At 50.9% G+C, this 14,238-nt stretch overlaps 1 protein-coding gene across 1 annotated transcript in view; it reads left to right on the top strand.

Moving 5' to 3' along the window:
- The window catches only part of CACNA1B (calcium channel, voltage-dependent, N type, alpha 1B subunit), a 424,961-nt gene that overhangs the window by 296,232 nt on the left and 114,491 nt on the right, over positions 1-14,238 (top strand). Inside the window, 8 exon segments of the mRNA XM_009888006.1 lie at positions 1,256-1,368; positions 2,282-2,409; positions 3,556-3,682; positions 4,286-4,396; positions 6,215-6,250; positions 8,589-8,796; positions 8,962-9,173; positions 14,032-14,230. Coding sequence (XP_009886308.1) covers positions 1,256-1,368; positions 2,282-2,409; positions 3,556-3,682; positions 4,286-4,396; positions 6,215-6,250; positions 8,589-8,796; positions 8,962-9,173; positions 14,032-14,230 — 1,134 coding nt within the window.

The following is a 14,238-nucleotide window of genomic DNA, read 5'->3' as shown; positions in this document are numbered from 1 at the left end:
TCCTCGCCACCTAAGGAGCCCAGAGTGTTTCTCCCTCCTTGCCCGCTCTGTCCCTAGCCCTGTCTAGGTGCACGGTCATCTAGAGGATGCTGCCAAGAAACCAAGTGCAGTTCAGCTTCTAGGTGTCCTCTCCGCAAGGTTCCCAGCCCGCACCTCCATGCCATGGTCACGCAGTGAGCGGGGAAGCTGAGGTCGCATCTAGGCATGTATTTCATTATGCTACAGTAGATCTCCTCTACTTAGAAAAAAAAAAAACCCAACCCAACCGATGCCCTGTGTGGCCTCTTCCAGAGCTTTCTCGTAGCTGTGTCCGCCTCCAGCCTGTGCCGTACAGGATGGGAGAGCAATTTCTACCACCTAGGCTTCAGAAAACCAGAAGAAAATTATGGTTTAATGAGAAGTTTGGAATCAGAAGAGAGGTATTTTGGGGCTAAAGGCCTTTGTGTTACTTGATGGTGATATCCTGGGTGAATGTGCGGAGAAAATGGAAAGTTTGCCGTTATCTTGATTGGCCCAGACGAGGGCTCTGGATTCCTGATTAATGAGAAACAGTGCAGAGCAATAAAGGCATTGTTAATTAAGAGAAGCGAGGGAGGCGAGGAGGTGCAAATCGGTGGGTAGTGACTGCTTAAGTCTTTTCCTCCCCTCCTCTCTTGTTGCCTATATATCTGCTGCTTTAACTCTTTGCTCTACAGCAAGTGCTGCCGTGCCGCGCGGGGAACGGCCGGGAGCGGAGCCGTGAGGGTGAAAAGAGACATCTGGAAAAATGAAATTCGCCTTAACTGTCTATATTAGCCCATTATGCCCCGGTTGACTGTAATTCAAAGAACTGGGAATAAGGCTTCTTTGTTGATAAAAGGCTGGCTGTGGATCTGGTATTAATTTAGCAATTCTTCTGTCGGCAGTGCTGACAATGCCACAGAGTTTTCCTGCCTGGTTGTTTTTTTCTACAGGGTCTCTGTGAATGTTTGCCGCAGAAAGTTAGAGACAGGGGCCATCCTCCTCGGATGGGAAAGGAAGCAACAGCCAAAGATCTGAAGAAGTCTGTTGTAACCTTGTCTTGCTCTTTTTTTTCTTTCCCTCACTTTTCTGTGTCTGTTTTGCCTCGTTATTCTCACGTTTCCTCTTCTTTCTCTGTGCTTTTCATGCCCATTTGTTGTTCTTTCTTGTGCTCTTTGACTTATTCTGCTCTTCTCCTGACCCTTTCCCGTTCCTCACCTGAACGTCTCTGCTGCGTTTCACCATCCTCTGCCAGCCGATGAGATGACTGTGGGGAAGGTCTACGCAGCGCTGATGATATTCGACTTTTACAAGCAGAATAAGAACAGCAGGGAACAAGTCCACCAGCCGCCCGGAGGCCTGTGCCAGGTACTCAGCCAAAAGGTGACCTTCTCCGTCCTCCCTCTTGGGCAGCCTCTTCTCCAGCGTCGGGCACCTCTCAAGAGAGTCACTGCCACATTTCATCCAGAAAGTCTGGCTGTTTCTCCAAGCGGGATTTGAAAACGCTGTCTCAAAAATGGAAGCCTCCCCTGAAAGTCTGTCTCAAACAAACAAACAAAAAAATATATTGTTGCCATTGCCTTTTCCAGTAGTTCTGGAAAGGTCTTTTCCAAAAAACGTCAAGTCACATTTGGCAGTCCACTTTCCTCTTTGGCAGTCCTGTTTTCAGAAGTGGCCTAGGAACTGGGAGGCACCAGAAGAGTTCTTTGGGACACCAAAGAATTATTGAAAGCTGACGATAGTTTGGCTAAAAAATGTTGAAGTTACTTTTGAAAATGGGAATTATTCAAAATCCTTTTGGCTCTGATAGATTTGAAGATTTTTACAATTTCTTGAAAATATTTCCATGCAACTGGCTTGGGATTGAAACCCCAATGGTTTCTGGTAGGACACGTGCCTATTGATTTCAGGATGGTGACCTGGATGATCTCCAGCGTGGCCGGCCTGTCCGTCTCCCGGGTGGGAGGCTAGAGCAGACCCAGTGTCACAACGAGCCACCTTTGGTCCCATCAGTGGAGGAAAGCCCTGCTGTGTGCGGGTGACCGGGGGAAATACTTTGTTAGAGGGAAGGGGGATTGAAGCACAACTTTGCCTTGCGCAGACCTGAGAGCACCAAGTGTCCTTCAGAGCCTCTTCCAGCTAGGGGAAGGCTGGGGGTGCTTTCTGCTGGGCTGGTCCCTCAGGGTGACAAAGTGGACTTTTTATTAGCTAGGAAAGGCACCGCAGCCCATCCTCTCCATACACAGCTCTGACTCTGACAACCTCTCCTTCTGCTTCGCAGCCCGGCCCAGTGTCACTCTTCCACCCCCTGAAGGCCACTTTGGAGCAAACCCAGCCCACAGCATTCAACAACGCAAAGGCGTTCCTTCGCCAGAAAAGCTCAGCCTCTCTCAACAACGGGGGCGCGTTGTGAGTATCCCGCGACCTCCCCGCCAAAGCTGCAACGCAGAGAAGGGGCACACGGGGTGTCTGCATCAACCCCGACCACTGCTGGTTCAGTTGCTCTGGAGGTGGGACAGCCCAGCTGGTGACACCAAGACCAGCAGCTGCTTCACACCGTGGCTGAGACAATTTCCCCACCGGTGGCTGCCAAAATGCCTCCGTGTGGCTCTGCTTCCCACTGCCGCCTCAGGTGCGGTTATCCATGCGGTGGTAGCGTTGGGTTCTCCAGAGCTGCATGTTTTCTTCGTGGTCTCCTCTGAATCTTAGTTGGAGAGCTTTCCGTCGTGGCACGTTGTAAGTGTGAGTTCGCTCACAGGAATTTGGGATCATTGCAAAACAATGAAACCCCAACCCACCCACCACCACTGCAGTGAGTTCTTGGGAGTCAAAAGGTCCCTGGGAGCAAAGTCATCCCTCGAGCTCGTGACACTTGGTAAGAGCAAGAGCTTCTTGAGACTTTCCAGGACAGAATCCGGCTCTTTCTCTTTGGGCAAAATAATACCTCCACAGAGAGCTTACTAAACAGTTATAGTAACAGTGATCCCTAATCAATTCTCTATTTCCTGCTCTTCTTCAGGTGACTTTCCTCTGGGTCACAAGCACTATGGATTTTTAGTGATAGACACCTGAAGTTTAAATGTCCCAAATAAACCCGATGGGGAAACCAACATCAGACCCAACAGTGAAACCCAGGGCCACCTGTACCACTGTCCGTGCGGTGCATGTACCTTAGCATGGCCACAGACCTGTTTGACCAATGTCTGACTGGTCTTGCATACATAATTTGCCGGAACTCCAAAATTTTTCGTTCTTCTTCATCAGAACTTAAGCTGCAGAAGTGGTTTTCCTCAGTTAATGGGGAAAAAAAAATAAAGAAAAGTAATGTCTGTTTTGATTTCCTCATTGCTCATGGGATCTTCAGCCTGTGTAGGGAGTGGCCCTGGCAGAACCCAGGGGACCTTAGAGCTTCACTGGCAGCTGTGCCTATCCTGCAACTAGTTTCACAAGTGAAAACTCAAAGGCTGTCATCTGAGCGGTTTACCTTCATCGCAATACAGTCAGCAAAATCTCTTTGCAAAGGAGTATCTTTTTTTCCTCTTTTCCCGCTGACAGGCCAGCCCCGGAGGGTGGGATCAAAGAGTCCAGTTCTTGGGGGACCCAACGCACCCAGGATGTGTTTTATGAAACCAGGACACCAGCTTTTGAACGAGGCCACTCGGAAGAAATCCCCATCGAACGGGTGAGTAAACAGGGTGAAGATGTCAAGGCAGGGTGAGATGCAGTAGATTTTAGAAATGCAGCAGATTTTTTAGGCATTTTAGAAAACATTTAGAAAAAACAGGTGAAGACAGGGTGCAATGCAGTAGCCAGTAGATCTGTCCCTTGAGACAAGCAGTGTTCTGTCTCTTACAACCCCAAGTTTGCTTGAACATTTTGGAGAAAAACGAAATCTGGTAGCTTCTACGCTGTGATAGCTGTACGTGTGGACACGCTTTTCAAGGAATTATGTGTCTGCTGCGATAGGTTGCTCAAGGTTGTCTCTTCCTACTTGTCCCATTGTCCCAATCCCATTGCCATCAGCATACAACCTCAGCTGAGGGGTTTCAGAGGTCACAGCTGGGGCCCATTGCCATGGCTGGTGGAAGAGCTTGGTCCACTGCTGTCTTTGAGGACCACACTTTAGATAGAGTAACCTGGGCACTCCACAGCTCTTAATTTACTCTCCTTCCCATACTAGCATCTCTACACAATTAAATCAAGCTTATCAGAAGCCTGCTCGGTTGATGGCTTCAAAGCTGATGTTCATGTTCTTGCTACTGAAACCATTTCTTGTTCCAATCAGGTGGTAGAAATGAGGGAAATCAGCCCCACACTTGCCAACGGAGAACACCAACCAGGCCTGGAGAGCCAAGGGCGGGCGGCTTCCATGCCGCGCCTGGCCGCCGAAACTCAGGTGAGCGAGGGAGACTTTACTGGCGGTGGGAGACTGAGAGTGGGTCAAGAACTCAGTATCTTCTCTCTGCTTGCCGTGTTGTTGGAAGTTCCTTGTGAATATTTGGTTTAAAAATGTTTGCTGAGCCTGGAGCCAGATAACCAGCCTTCGTGCTTGGGTGGTGGTGTGGAGACACAGCACTGTCCCCAGTTCTACTCATCCCTGCTTGCAGCGGAAAGCAACCCAGAGAAATCCCTCTGTCTGGGTAGCTAACTGATGGCTACCTACCCACGGGTGTCTGTTCTGATTAACTGGGGACAACACTGTCCCTGGAAGGTGTACGTTTCCCATGGGCAGCTGTGCCATCTGTCCAACCAGCCAGTCAAGGCACGCTCCTGCGCCCGAGCCGTACAGAAAGCTGGAGATGTGCCGTGACTCTCTTTGATGAATGTAGCAGGTACAGAAAATAGCAGGGAGCCTGCGGCTGGAAGGCTTCATCGAGACACTAAGCATCCTCCCTGTCTTGTTTTTGTCTTCCCATAGTATTCAGCATATGCTCTATTGTGAATTTGGTCAGTAAAATGTTGTCGAGGATTTCCCCCATTTAACATCTTGTAAAGAAATCTCATCGCTAGAGTTGACTTTTACAGCGACTCGTGGATGCAACTTAGCGTGTAGGCTCTTGTGGTTCTCACAGATCGTTTTGGGGCATTTCCCATGCCCATTGCTAGCTTGTTATCCCAGATGCTCTCCAGCTGCCGTCCTGCCTCCTGTGTGCCTGAACACCTTGCCGCTCGTAGCCGTGTCTCTGGTTCGAAGGGGCTGATTGATGCAGCCAGGAGCGAGCAGCCCGTGGCTCTGGGCTGCTTCCGTTGCTCTCCGTGGGAAGCAGAACCTGAAAAATATGCTGAGCCCTAAAACTAAAAGCCTGTGTACTGCGTACACAGTGATAGCTCCAATAGATATAATCTTTCTGCTAACGTGCTCTGGCTGGCACGAGCTCCACTGCGTCGGCTCGCAAATTTCCCAGCTGACTTCGGAAACTGCGCTCTTTGTGTGAGAGCTGGGATCCTCTGCGTTATCAGGAGCGCTACTCAACATGCTTAATAAAAGGAACAGACCCCAAAGCGAACCCATACTCCCTTCCCCCTTCCCAGAACAAAGTTGTCCTTTATTCCAGCCCACAAGTAGCATCTTTCCTTCCAAGGCAAGGCAGTTGGCAGCAGCCCCGCCGGCACCACCAGCCTTTCCTTGGGAAACTCCTCTCCGTTGCAGTCAGGTGTTTGCAGGAGCGAGCGTCTCTCGCAGAGGCACCGTATGCGTCCCCCAGGGCACAGCTGCCCCGCGGGAAAGCTGTCGAATCTCGTCATGAATCAGGCCCGTAATACCTGGGCGGCTCTAACCTCATTTAATAATACAATGTTTTGGTGGTTGTAGCTTCAGCTGAATAACTGATGTACTTTCTGTGTGTGTCTTCCCCCTCCATGCCCTCCACCCTCCCTCTCACGTCCTGCTTCTGCTCCCCCCAAACTTTGAGTTCTTTATAACTCTTATTTGCAATGCTTTCTGTTTCGGGATGTCTCCCTTTCTCTTTGCCTCTCATTCCTCTGTCCTTTTATGTTCCGCTTTTTTTTTTTTTTTTAAAAAAAAAAACACCCAACCTTCCTACGCTTTCAATCTCACCTCCTCCCTCCCTCTTTGCTGCCCTCCTCCCCCATCACTCCCCTCCCCTCCCTTGTCGTCATCGTGTCTGCTGCACATCTGCCGTGATGTCTGACAATGGCTGTACTGTGGGGCTGCTTCAAATAATGTCTCTCATCTTGTCCGAATTGTTTGCAGAGGAGCAAAGCACGGTCACCTGGGAGTTACCTAGCAGTATGTAGTTTGCACTAAGTTGTATCCTATTAAATTTCATGTTAAGAAATAATTTAACCTTCCTTAACCCTTTACTTTTCTCCCTTCTCATTTGGAGTCCGATGTTGCACCGACGCAGCCGCTATCTCTTCCCACTTTGCTGCAGTTCCCTCGATCCACAATTGCACGCCGCACGCTGTAATAGCAGGGTTTTTTTTTTATGTTTGTTTGTTTGTTTTGCTTATTTATTTGTCTTTGTATGCCTTGTTGCACAGGAATTTAGGAATTGAAAACAATCGGTTTGGTAATGAAGAAGCAATTAGTAACTCTGCGGAGGGTTATGGTATAGTCTCCCGAGGCTCGTGGGGAGCCTGTGCCCCGTTAACGTAACGAGAGCATTGGCAGGATTTATGGAAAGGGTATTCATTGCTTTGCCACTTCCCATTAGTGTCAGCGGGGGCTTCTGTCCCTGGAATAAGTGCAGAATCAGGTCCAGAGTCCAAAGAGAAATGTTCATTTCTTACCGATTCGGCTGGCATTTTGTCGGGAAATCTCAGTTGTCCTCTTCCCGGTGGCTCCGATGTGGAATTTGGAAATCTGGATAGGCTTTTTTAGTGGGGAGCGTTTTCACTTTTTTTCTGCCCATCAAGACCAAGGCCTCTCTGCCTTCCTCCGTCTTTAGGCTCAGCAGTAAGCAAGGAGGGCAAACGCGGATCTCCTCAGTATAAAGTCTTGCCCGCACAGCGAGGAGGGGAATGCAGCCCAGCCTGGTCCTGCTAATGCGCCGGGGCGGCTGCCGGGGCGGCTGCCGGGGCGCCCCGATGCCGTGGGCTCTGCTGTGCCCCCCACCCCAGCAGGGTCTCCCTTGTGCCTCTCACAAACCTGCCAGCTCTAACACTTCCACCTTGCCCTTCCAGTGGCAATCGAAATTTGGGTAACTACTTAGCAAGAGAAGAGAGAGCACCAAACAAAAATTCAGCCCCGACCGCACCTTTGCATGCGAGATAATCTGCCCGCGACAGCCCGTTGGGCCCACTGGCTTTGCGCTGGGTAAATATCACGGGGCAGCGGAGAGCTGAAATTCAGGATGAGCAAACAAAATAGCGGAGACAGTAAAAATAATACAGGGCTCTTTGGAAAGGTTACAGTGAACAAAGTAAATGTTCTGCGAGAACCATCGTTGGAGGCAGATATTGGATTGTGAATTCAAAGAGGGGTCAATGCTGAGGGACCGGAGGACATCCTGAGCTCCTTCCCCACCAGGCTGGAGCACCAGGCTCCAAGGTCTTTCTTCTGCCATGCAGCTTTGATGCAGTGGTAGACCCAGGGAAGCCTCTGGAGGATGGATGAAGCTCTGTCTCCACCACGAAGCCAACTGGAGGCCAGCAGAGTGAAAGAGAAGGGAATTGTCCCCTTTTTGTCTGAGCTTTATACATGGTGATTGCACAGTAGGGAAGAGAAAGACTGTGAGAATAGCTGTCCTGCAGTCCACTTGTCTTGGTTTCTGCAGAGCATCTTTGTAAGGTTTTGAGCCTAAAGGGAAGGGAGCAGAGTCTGGAGCTGCCACCGGCACAGGGACAGGGTGCAGCAGTGCCCGTGGGAGGCTGTGTTACTGCACTCAGTGTCCAGATGTTTGGCTACGGTTGATTAGAAAACAGCAATAGCAAACACAAGTAGTCATTTCTGGAGATGTCCGAGTAGAATTGCAGGACATACGCGCCATCCTGCTTGTCCCAGCCACAAGGGCTTCAAGAAGTGATGGTGGGACGAGAGAAGTTTAAGTGTTTGATGGGAGTCATCTTCAACTGCAGGGAGGTAGAATTAATTTCTCAGTGGCTTGGCCTGTACCTTGCCCACTTGTTCCTGAGTTTTCTCCCTCTCCATGTGATGCCCAGCAATGCTTTCATGCTTTCTCCTCTTTGGAGTTGCTTTGGGATGACCACATGCCCTGAAGCAGCTTTGGGTGAAACTAGTCTTGGAGAATTATCCTTGTGAGGCGCTTGGCTACTGTGCTGCCCTATGCCCCTGCTCATCTACTGTCCACTCCTGCGAACGCTGTGTTTGGTGTGAAGTGCTGCATATCGCTCTGCGTCCATGGTACTTGTGGATTGGCACTCTGCTAAAAGCAGAGCCCATCTCAGCAAATGGAGATCCCATTTGCTCCTCAAAATTAGCACTTGACCTACCATTCCACAAGTCCTTCTGCCCATTCCAGTTATATCCAATTAACCAGTTTTCTCCTTCCCCTCCTTCCCTTTTTCTCTTACTGTATAACCCTCCCCGTGCTGGGAACCAAGCAGCTGAGCGCGGTGCAGTGTCGGCGCTCACTCTGCTCCGTGTCCCTCCGTCTGCCTTGCAGCCCATCCCGGACACCAGCCCCATGAAGCGCTCCGTCTCCACGCTGACCCCGCAGCGCCCTCACGCCATGCACCTCTACGAATACTCCTTGGAGCGCATGCCGCCGGAGCAAGGGCATCACCACCATCACCACCGCTGCCACCGGCGGAAAGAGAAGAAGCAGAAGTCCTTGGACAGGTCCCCCCATCAGCTGGCCGATGGAGAAGCTGGTAAGTGCTTTGCAAACAAGGATTTGTGCCTTGTCCTCCTGCCTTCGGGATGCGCGGCAGTCATCTGATGTGATTTGGGGTCCCGTCCGCATGGAACGACCTCCCTGCCCCACACCTGGGGGCTCCTCCTGTGTTGGTGACCCCCAACCGACGTTCTTCTTTCAGTGGCCCAGTCTGGTGAGTCTTCTTCCAAGGACAAGAAGCAGGAACGCGGCCGGTCCCAAGAGAGGAAGCAGCACTCTTCCTCCTCCTCTGAAAAGCAGCGCTTCTACTCGTGCGACCGCTACGGCAGTAGGGACCGTTCTCAGCCCAAGTCTGCCGATCAGAGCAGGCCCACCTCACCCAACGGAGGGCCGGAGCAAGGTCCACACAGACAGGTGAGGAGATGCAGGGTAGGAAGAGAGCCCTAAGTTCTTCCAGGGATGTACACACTTTTTCCACGTCTTCCTTAAAATAGAGGAGATGGGAAGGGAATAAATGAAATAAAGGGGAAGGCAGGCCAGGCAGTAGGAGGTAAAGCCATTGAGGTCCTGCTTGGTGCTTCACATCCAAAATAGGGATGGAAATGCCACTCGGTGGTTCTTTAGTAGCCACCTACAGACTGAGTGACTCCAGATGTCTCGCAGAGACCCCGCAGCCAAGGATACTCTTGCTTACAGTTTCGGCAGAGCAGCCTGGGAGACCTGAGAACTGGAAGCTGGGGGGAAAGTGTCTCTGAGCCAGGGCAGACTGGTAGCGTGGCGTGGGACAGGGGCAACTGAGCTGAACCATTCCCCCGCCAGCTGTGTTAATCCAGCACCTACATCTGGGGGTTGCCGAAGAAATCCTTGCCGTTGTGGTACAAGCCAATGTAACACAGTAGAGGGACACCAGCCAGCCCGAGCTGTGACTGCAGCAGCGTTTGCTTTTATTAACAGCATTTTCCGGCTGCTGTCGCGTGGGCTTCAGAGCTATCCTGTGTTGTGGAAGAGGTTAATCTTCTAAAAATTGAGGAAGAAGTCCTATTTCCCTAGCGTCAAATGAATCGTCAAATGTGCTCTCTTAGCTGGGAGAAGAAATTGTAAGGGAGAGGAGGAATGCAGGAGAAGGCAGGACCTGAGTGGAAGGGGAGAGAGCTAAACCTCGGGCCAATCCCTGCAAACGGGATCCTTGGAGAGGGACTTTTTCCAAGGGCATGTAGTGACGGGATGAGTGGGAATGGCTTCAAACTGGAAGAGGGGAGATTTAGATGAGATATCAGGAAGAAATGTTTCCCTGTGAGGGCGGTGATCCCCTGGGGCAGGTTGCCCCGAGAAGCTGTGGCTGCCCCATCCCTGGAGGTGTTCAAGGCCAGGTTGGACGGGGCTTGGAGCAACCTGGGCTGGGGGGAGGTGGCCCTGCCCAGGGCAGAGGGGTGGAACTGGATGATCTTCAAGGTCCCTTCCAACCCAAACCATTCTGTGATTGTATGAAACATCAAGTAATGCACAGCCACTGTGCCGAGAGGGGAGGCTCTGCCCACTCTCCCGAATCTCCCTAAATTTGCAGCCCGCTGGTGGAATGGGACCAGCCGGATGTGCCGGGAGGGGCTGAGCCACACTGTCAGCCAGGAGCCCCTGCAGCAACCTCAGCTCGTGGGGAGCGACACCAAATCCTGCCTTCAGCAAGAGATAGAGCCCAGGGGAAGGGTTTAAACGAAGGGGCTTCATAGTTTCCCACTAGTGGAGCAGCTTTTTGCCTCCTTACCCTGTCCTGTGCCTTCCTCTCTCCCTGCATGGTCCCTAGCACCATCCAGGCTGCAGCATCAGAGGCTCAGGGTGCTGCTGTGGGTGCTCAGGGGCTGCGCGAGACACCCAGAGCATGGGACACGGTTTGCACTGTCATTCGGTCTTTTTTCAGTGGTGCCCAATGACAGGACAAGAGGGAATGGGCACAAACTTGACCATAGGATGTTCCATCTGAACATGAGGAACTTCTTTCCTGTGAAGGTGGCAGAGCAGTTCGGGGCTCCCCGGGTCAAGAAGGACAGGGAACTGCTGGAGAGGGTCCAGCAAAGGGCTACAGAGGTGATGAGGGGACTGGAGCATCTCTCTGCTGAGGAAAGGCTGAGGGACGTGGGGCTGTTCAGTCTGGAGAAGAGAAGACTGAGGGGGATCTTATCAATGCTGATAAATACTCCAAGGGAGGGTGCCGGGGGGATGGGAACAGTCTGTTTCCAGTGGTGCCCAGTGACAGGACAAGAGGGAACGGGCACAAACGTGACCATCGGCAGTTCCATCTCCACCTGAGGAGGGCCTTCTCTGCTGTGAGGGCGGCAGAGCAGTGGCACAGGCTGCCCAGAGAGGTGGGGGAGTCTCCCCCTCTGGAGCCATCCCAAACCCGCCTGGACGCCGTCCTGTGCCACTGCTGGAGGTGCCCCTGCTCTGGCGGGGGGTGGGAGGGGGGAGCTCCAGAGGGACCTTCCAGCCCCCACCAGTCTGGGATTCTCAGCTGGGAGCAGATGTGACATCGGTTTGAGGTCTGATGCACCCAGGACTGTGTGTCCATAGCAAGAGGGAGCTGTAGCCCTACAGGTCTTTTCCGTCTTTTGCTGCTGCAGTCTCCGAGTGGCCTTCATCTGGGTTTTTTCATTTAAGTCTTTCATTCTGTTTCTTAATTTCTCCCTCTGCTTTGAGAGGCACGAAGATGGCCCTGATTTTTAGCACAATGTCTCTCCTTTCTTGCAGAACTTTAAATATCACTTATGTTTTAATTTAAAAACCCGAAACCTTCCTGTAGTTAAGAGCCCATCAGCATTAGCACATCAGCTGCCTTCTAGAAACCCGTTCCCCCAGTTCCAGGGAAGTCTGTATTGTCCCCCAGGTCCCGTGTGGGTTTAGTGAGGCAGGGCACAGAAAGCCTGGTGTATTTTATCCACTCACATGTTATCTACTTTGAGTGGCGCTGGTAATACATCCCCTGGTTATTTGGAGAAAAAAAACCCAACAATAGATTAAAAAAGATAGCCAAACCGCATGTCACCTCTGTCCCCATGAGCTGAAGCCCCTTCTCTTAACGAGGTGTCTGCGAGGAGCTCTGTCAGCCCTTTTCCTGCATTATTTTGGCTCCATAACGAGGTGCTTGTGAACTCTCAAGTATTTTCTTCATTAGTCAGTCCCTCTCCTTGGGAGACACAGCTATTCCCAGGAGCACGTGGCCCAGCAGGTTTCACCAGGTCCCCGGAGGCCCCTGGATACCCCAAAAAGAGAGGCTGGCTTGAGCTTCACCCTGCCAACAAGGTGGCCCCGTTCCAGCTAAAGCCAAGCCAAAAATCAGGACAGGTTTGGCTCAAAAAGAAGTTCTCCAAAGTTGTTTTTTTTTTTTAATGCAAAAAGAGGAGACAAGAAAACCAAGCTATCACCGTTTCATTGCGGGTCAACTCGCACGGCTTTGTTTGACCCGCAGAGAAACGTTGTGCATCTTCTGTGAATTATTTCACCATTTCCTTTTCAGTGCGGGTGAATTGTTAAATCTAAATCCCATTTCACGATGAATCTGGGAAAAACAAATTTTTTAATGAGATGAAACTTCTTGGAATTTCAAAACGTTTTGGCAGGAAGGAGCTCGTTAGACATTTTGAAAAAAGACCTTACAATTTTAATTTTTTTTATAATCAAGACCATCTCCTGAATTGGTCCTGGATAAAAGAAGTTTGAAAATCTTGCAAAAAAACATGTTTAGGCAGCTTAATACTTATCAAAACAATTTAGTTCTGCTTTTTTTTGTAAGTATTGTAATTTTGAGGTGCTAAGCCTCAGGCCCTTGGCAAAAGCTGGTCATCTTCTGGAGGTTGGGGTGTTGGAGGTCACCGGGTGGTGGTCCCCATCTCCTCTGTCACCAAGGGGTGGGAGGTGGGGCAGGTGCCTGGGATGGGAATGGGGGTCTGTAGCAGAGAGTGAGGCCGAAACGGGGGGGAAACCAGAGAAGGGAGAGAGCGAAAATGAAGGAGGAGGAAGGCAAAGACGCGGTTTCCAGGCTGTGAAAGACGTGAGGCATTGGCCCCACGAGCAGCAAATGCCGTGTGAGTCCCCAGCGCCTGTGGAGAGCGGGGCTGGCGCTCGGTGACACCCGCGCTGCCCCGCGCCCCCAGACAACACGGGAATCGCCGCTTCTTCCCATAGATGTGGCTAAAATCGCCTCTCCATCCAGCACCGCCGGGCTTACCCCGAAAACTGTGCTGGGAAACCCGGGCAGAGCAGAACAAGCGCTGATTAACAGCCCGACAAGCAACGACCTGATGTTTTTGCAGTCAGGAAAAAACACTCTCTAAAAATTAAAGGTCTGGTCTCAGAATGTTAGGTCATGAAACAATGAGGGATTTTTAAAAGGTATTCGTGGGGCTGTTCATGTATTGCCCTGGGAGAATGGAAACGGCAATGCCAAAACCAGGGCCCGTTCCTCTCACTCAACAGCATTTTTTTAATTTACTGTACCTTAGTTCACTCCCACATGTCGCTATTGGTAACCCAGGAAGCTGCCAGGCTCTTCTACCACTCAAAAATCAAATGTGTAATATTAAACAAACTCATTTTTAAGGCAGTTGTTAGGTAAAGGCCATCCAAAAAGCTTCCTGTTGTTGTTTTTTTCAGAAAGCGGCCATTTAGTCAAAACACATTTTATTCGCAAAACTACCAAAAAAACAATCTGCCCCCAAATCCTCCTTCCGCATAATCCGATTTTGACCACAGAAATGGTCCCCAACAGCAGCATTCACGACCGTCGGGTGAAGTTCTGCAAAAAAATCCTCCCCAAAGCAGAGTGTACTGTTTAGCAAAATTGTACTTGCCAAAAAAAAAAAAAAAAAGAAACACCCCAAAACCCGGTAGGTTTTTGAGCTGCTCCCGCCTAGTGCAGGTAAGGCGCATGTCGAGCCCGTGTATGGTGTGGATGCCTTCCCTCCGGACAGTGTCCCCTTCTGTTGGAGCCGTCTGCCAGTTTGCGTCCTACCGATGCTCTGATCCTTTCTGTTCTTATTTACCGCTCGCAGAACCTCAGTTCTCCAGCTCGTTACATCTCGTGTTGAATTATTTCTCGAGAACCTCCTTCCCCTAACTGTGCTTGTCTAAACTCTCTCTTTTTTTTTTGCTTTTCTTTCCTCCTGTGACTTGTCTCTCCCTCCTGTTGCTTCTCCTTCTGTTTGATACCTGCCTGCCTTTGTGTTCGTCTGGTGTTTCCCTCTTTTATTTTTTGATTTGCTTTGTTCCAATTTTTATGTAGGGCAGTGGTTCAGTTAATGGGAGCCCCTTGCTGTCGACATCTGGTGCTAGTACCCCATGCCGGGGTCGGAGGCAGCTCCCACAGACTCCACTCACCCCACGTCCCAGCATCACTTACAAGACCGCTAACTCCTCGCCCGTGCACTTCACCAGTTTCCAAACCGGCCTGCCCACTTTCTCCCCGGGACGCCTGAGCCGCGGCTTGTCC

This window comes from Charadrius vociferus, unplaced genomic scaffold, assembly GCF_000708025.1.
Source record: "Charadrius vociferus isolate BGI_N301 unplaced genomic scaffold, ASM70802v2 scaffold1040, whole genome shotgun sequence".
Lineage (NCBI taxonomy): Eukaryota > Metazoa > Chordata > Aves > Charadriiformes > Charadriidae > Charadrius > Charadrius vociferus.
This window is presented reverse-complemented; position numbering and strand designations above follow the sequence as displayed.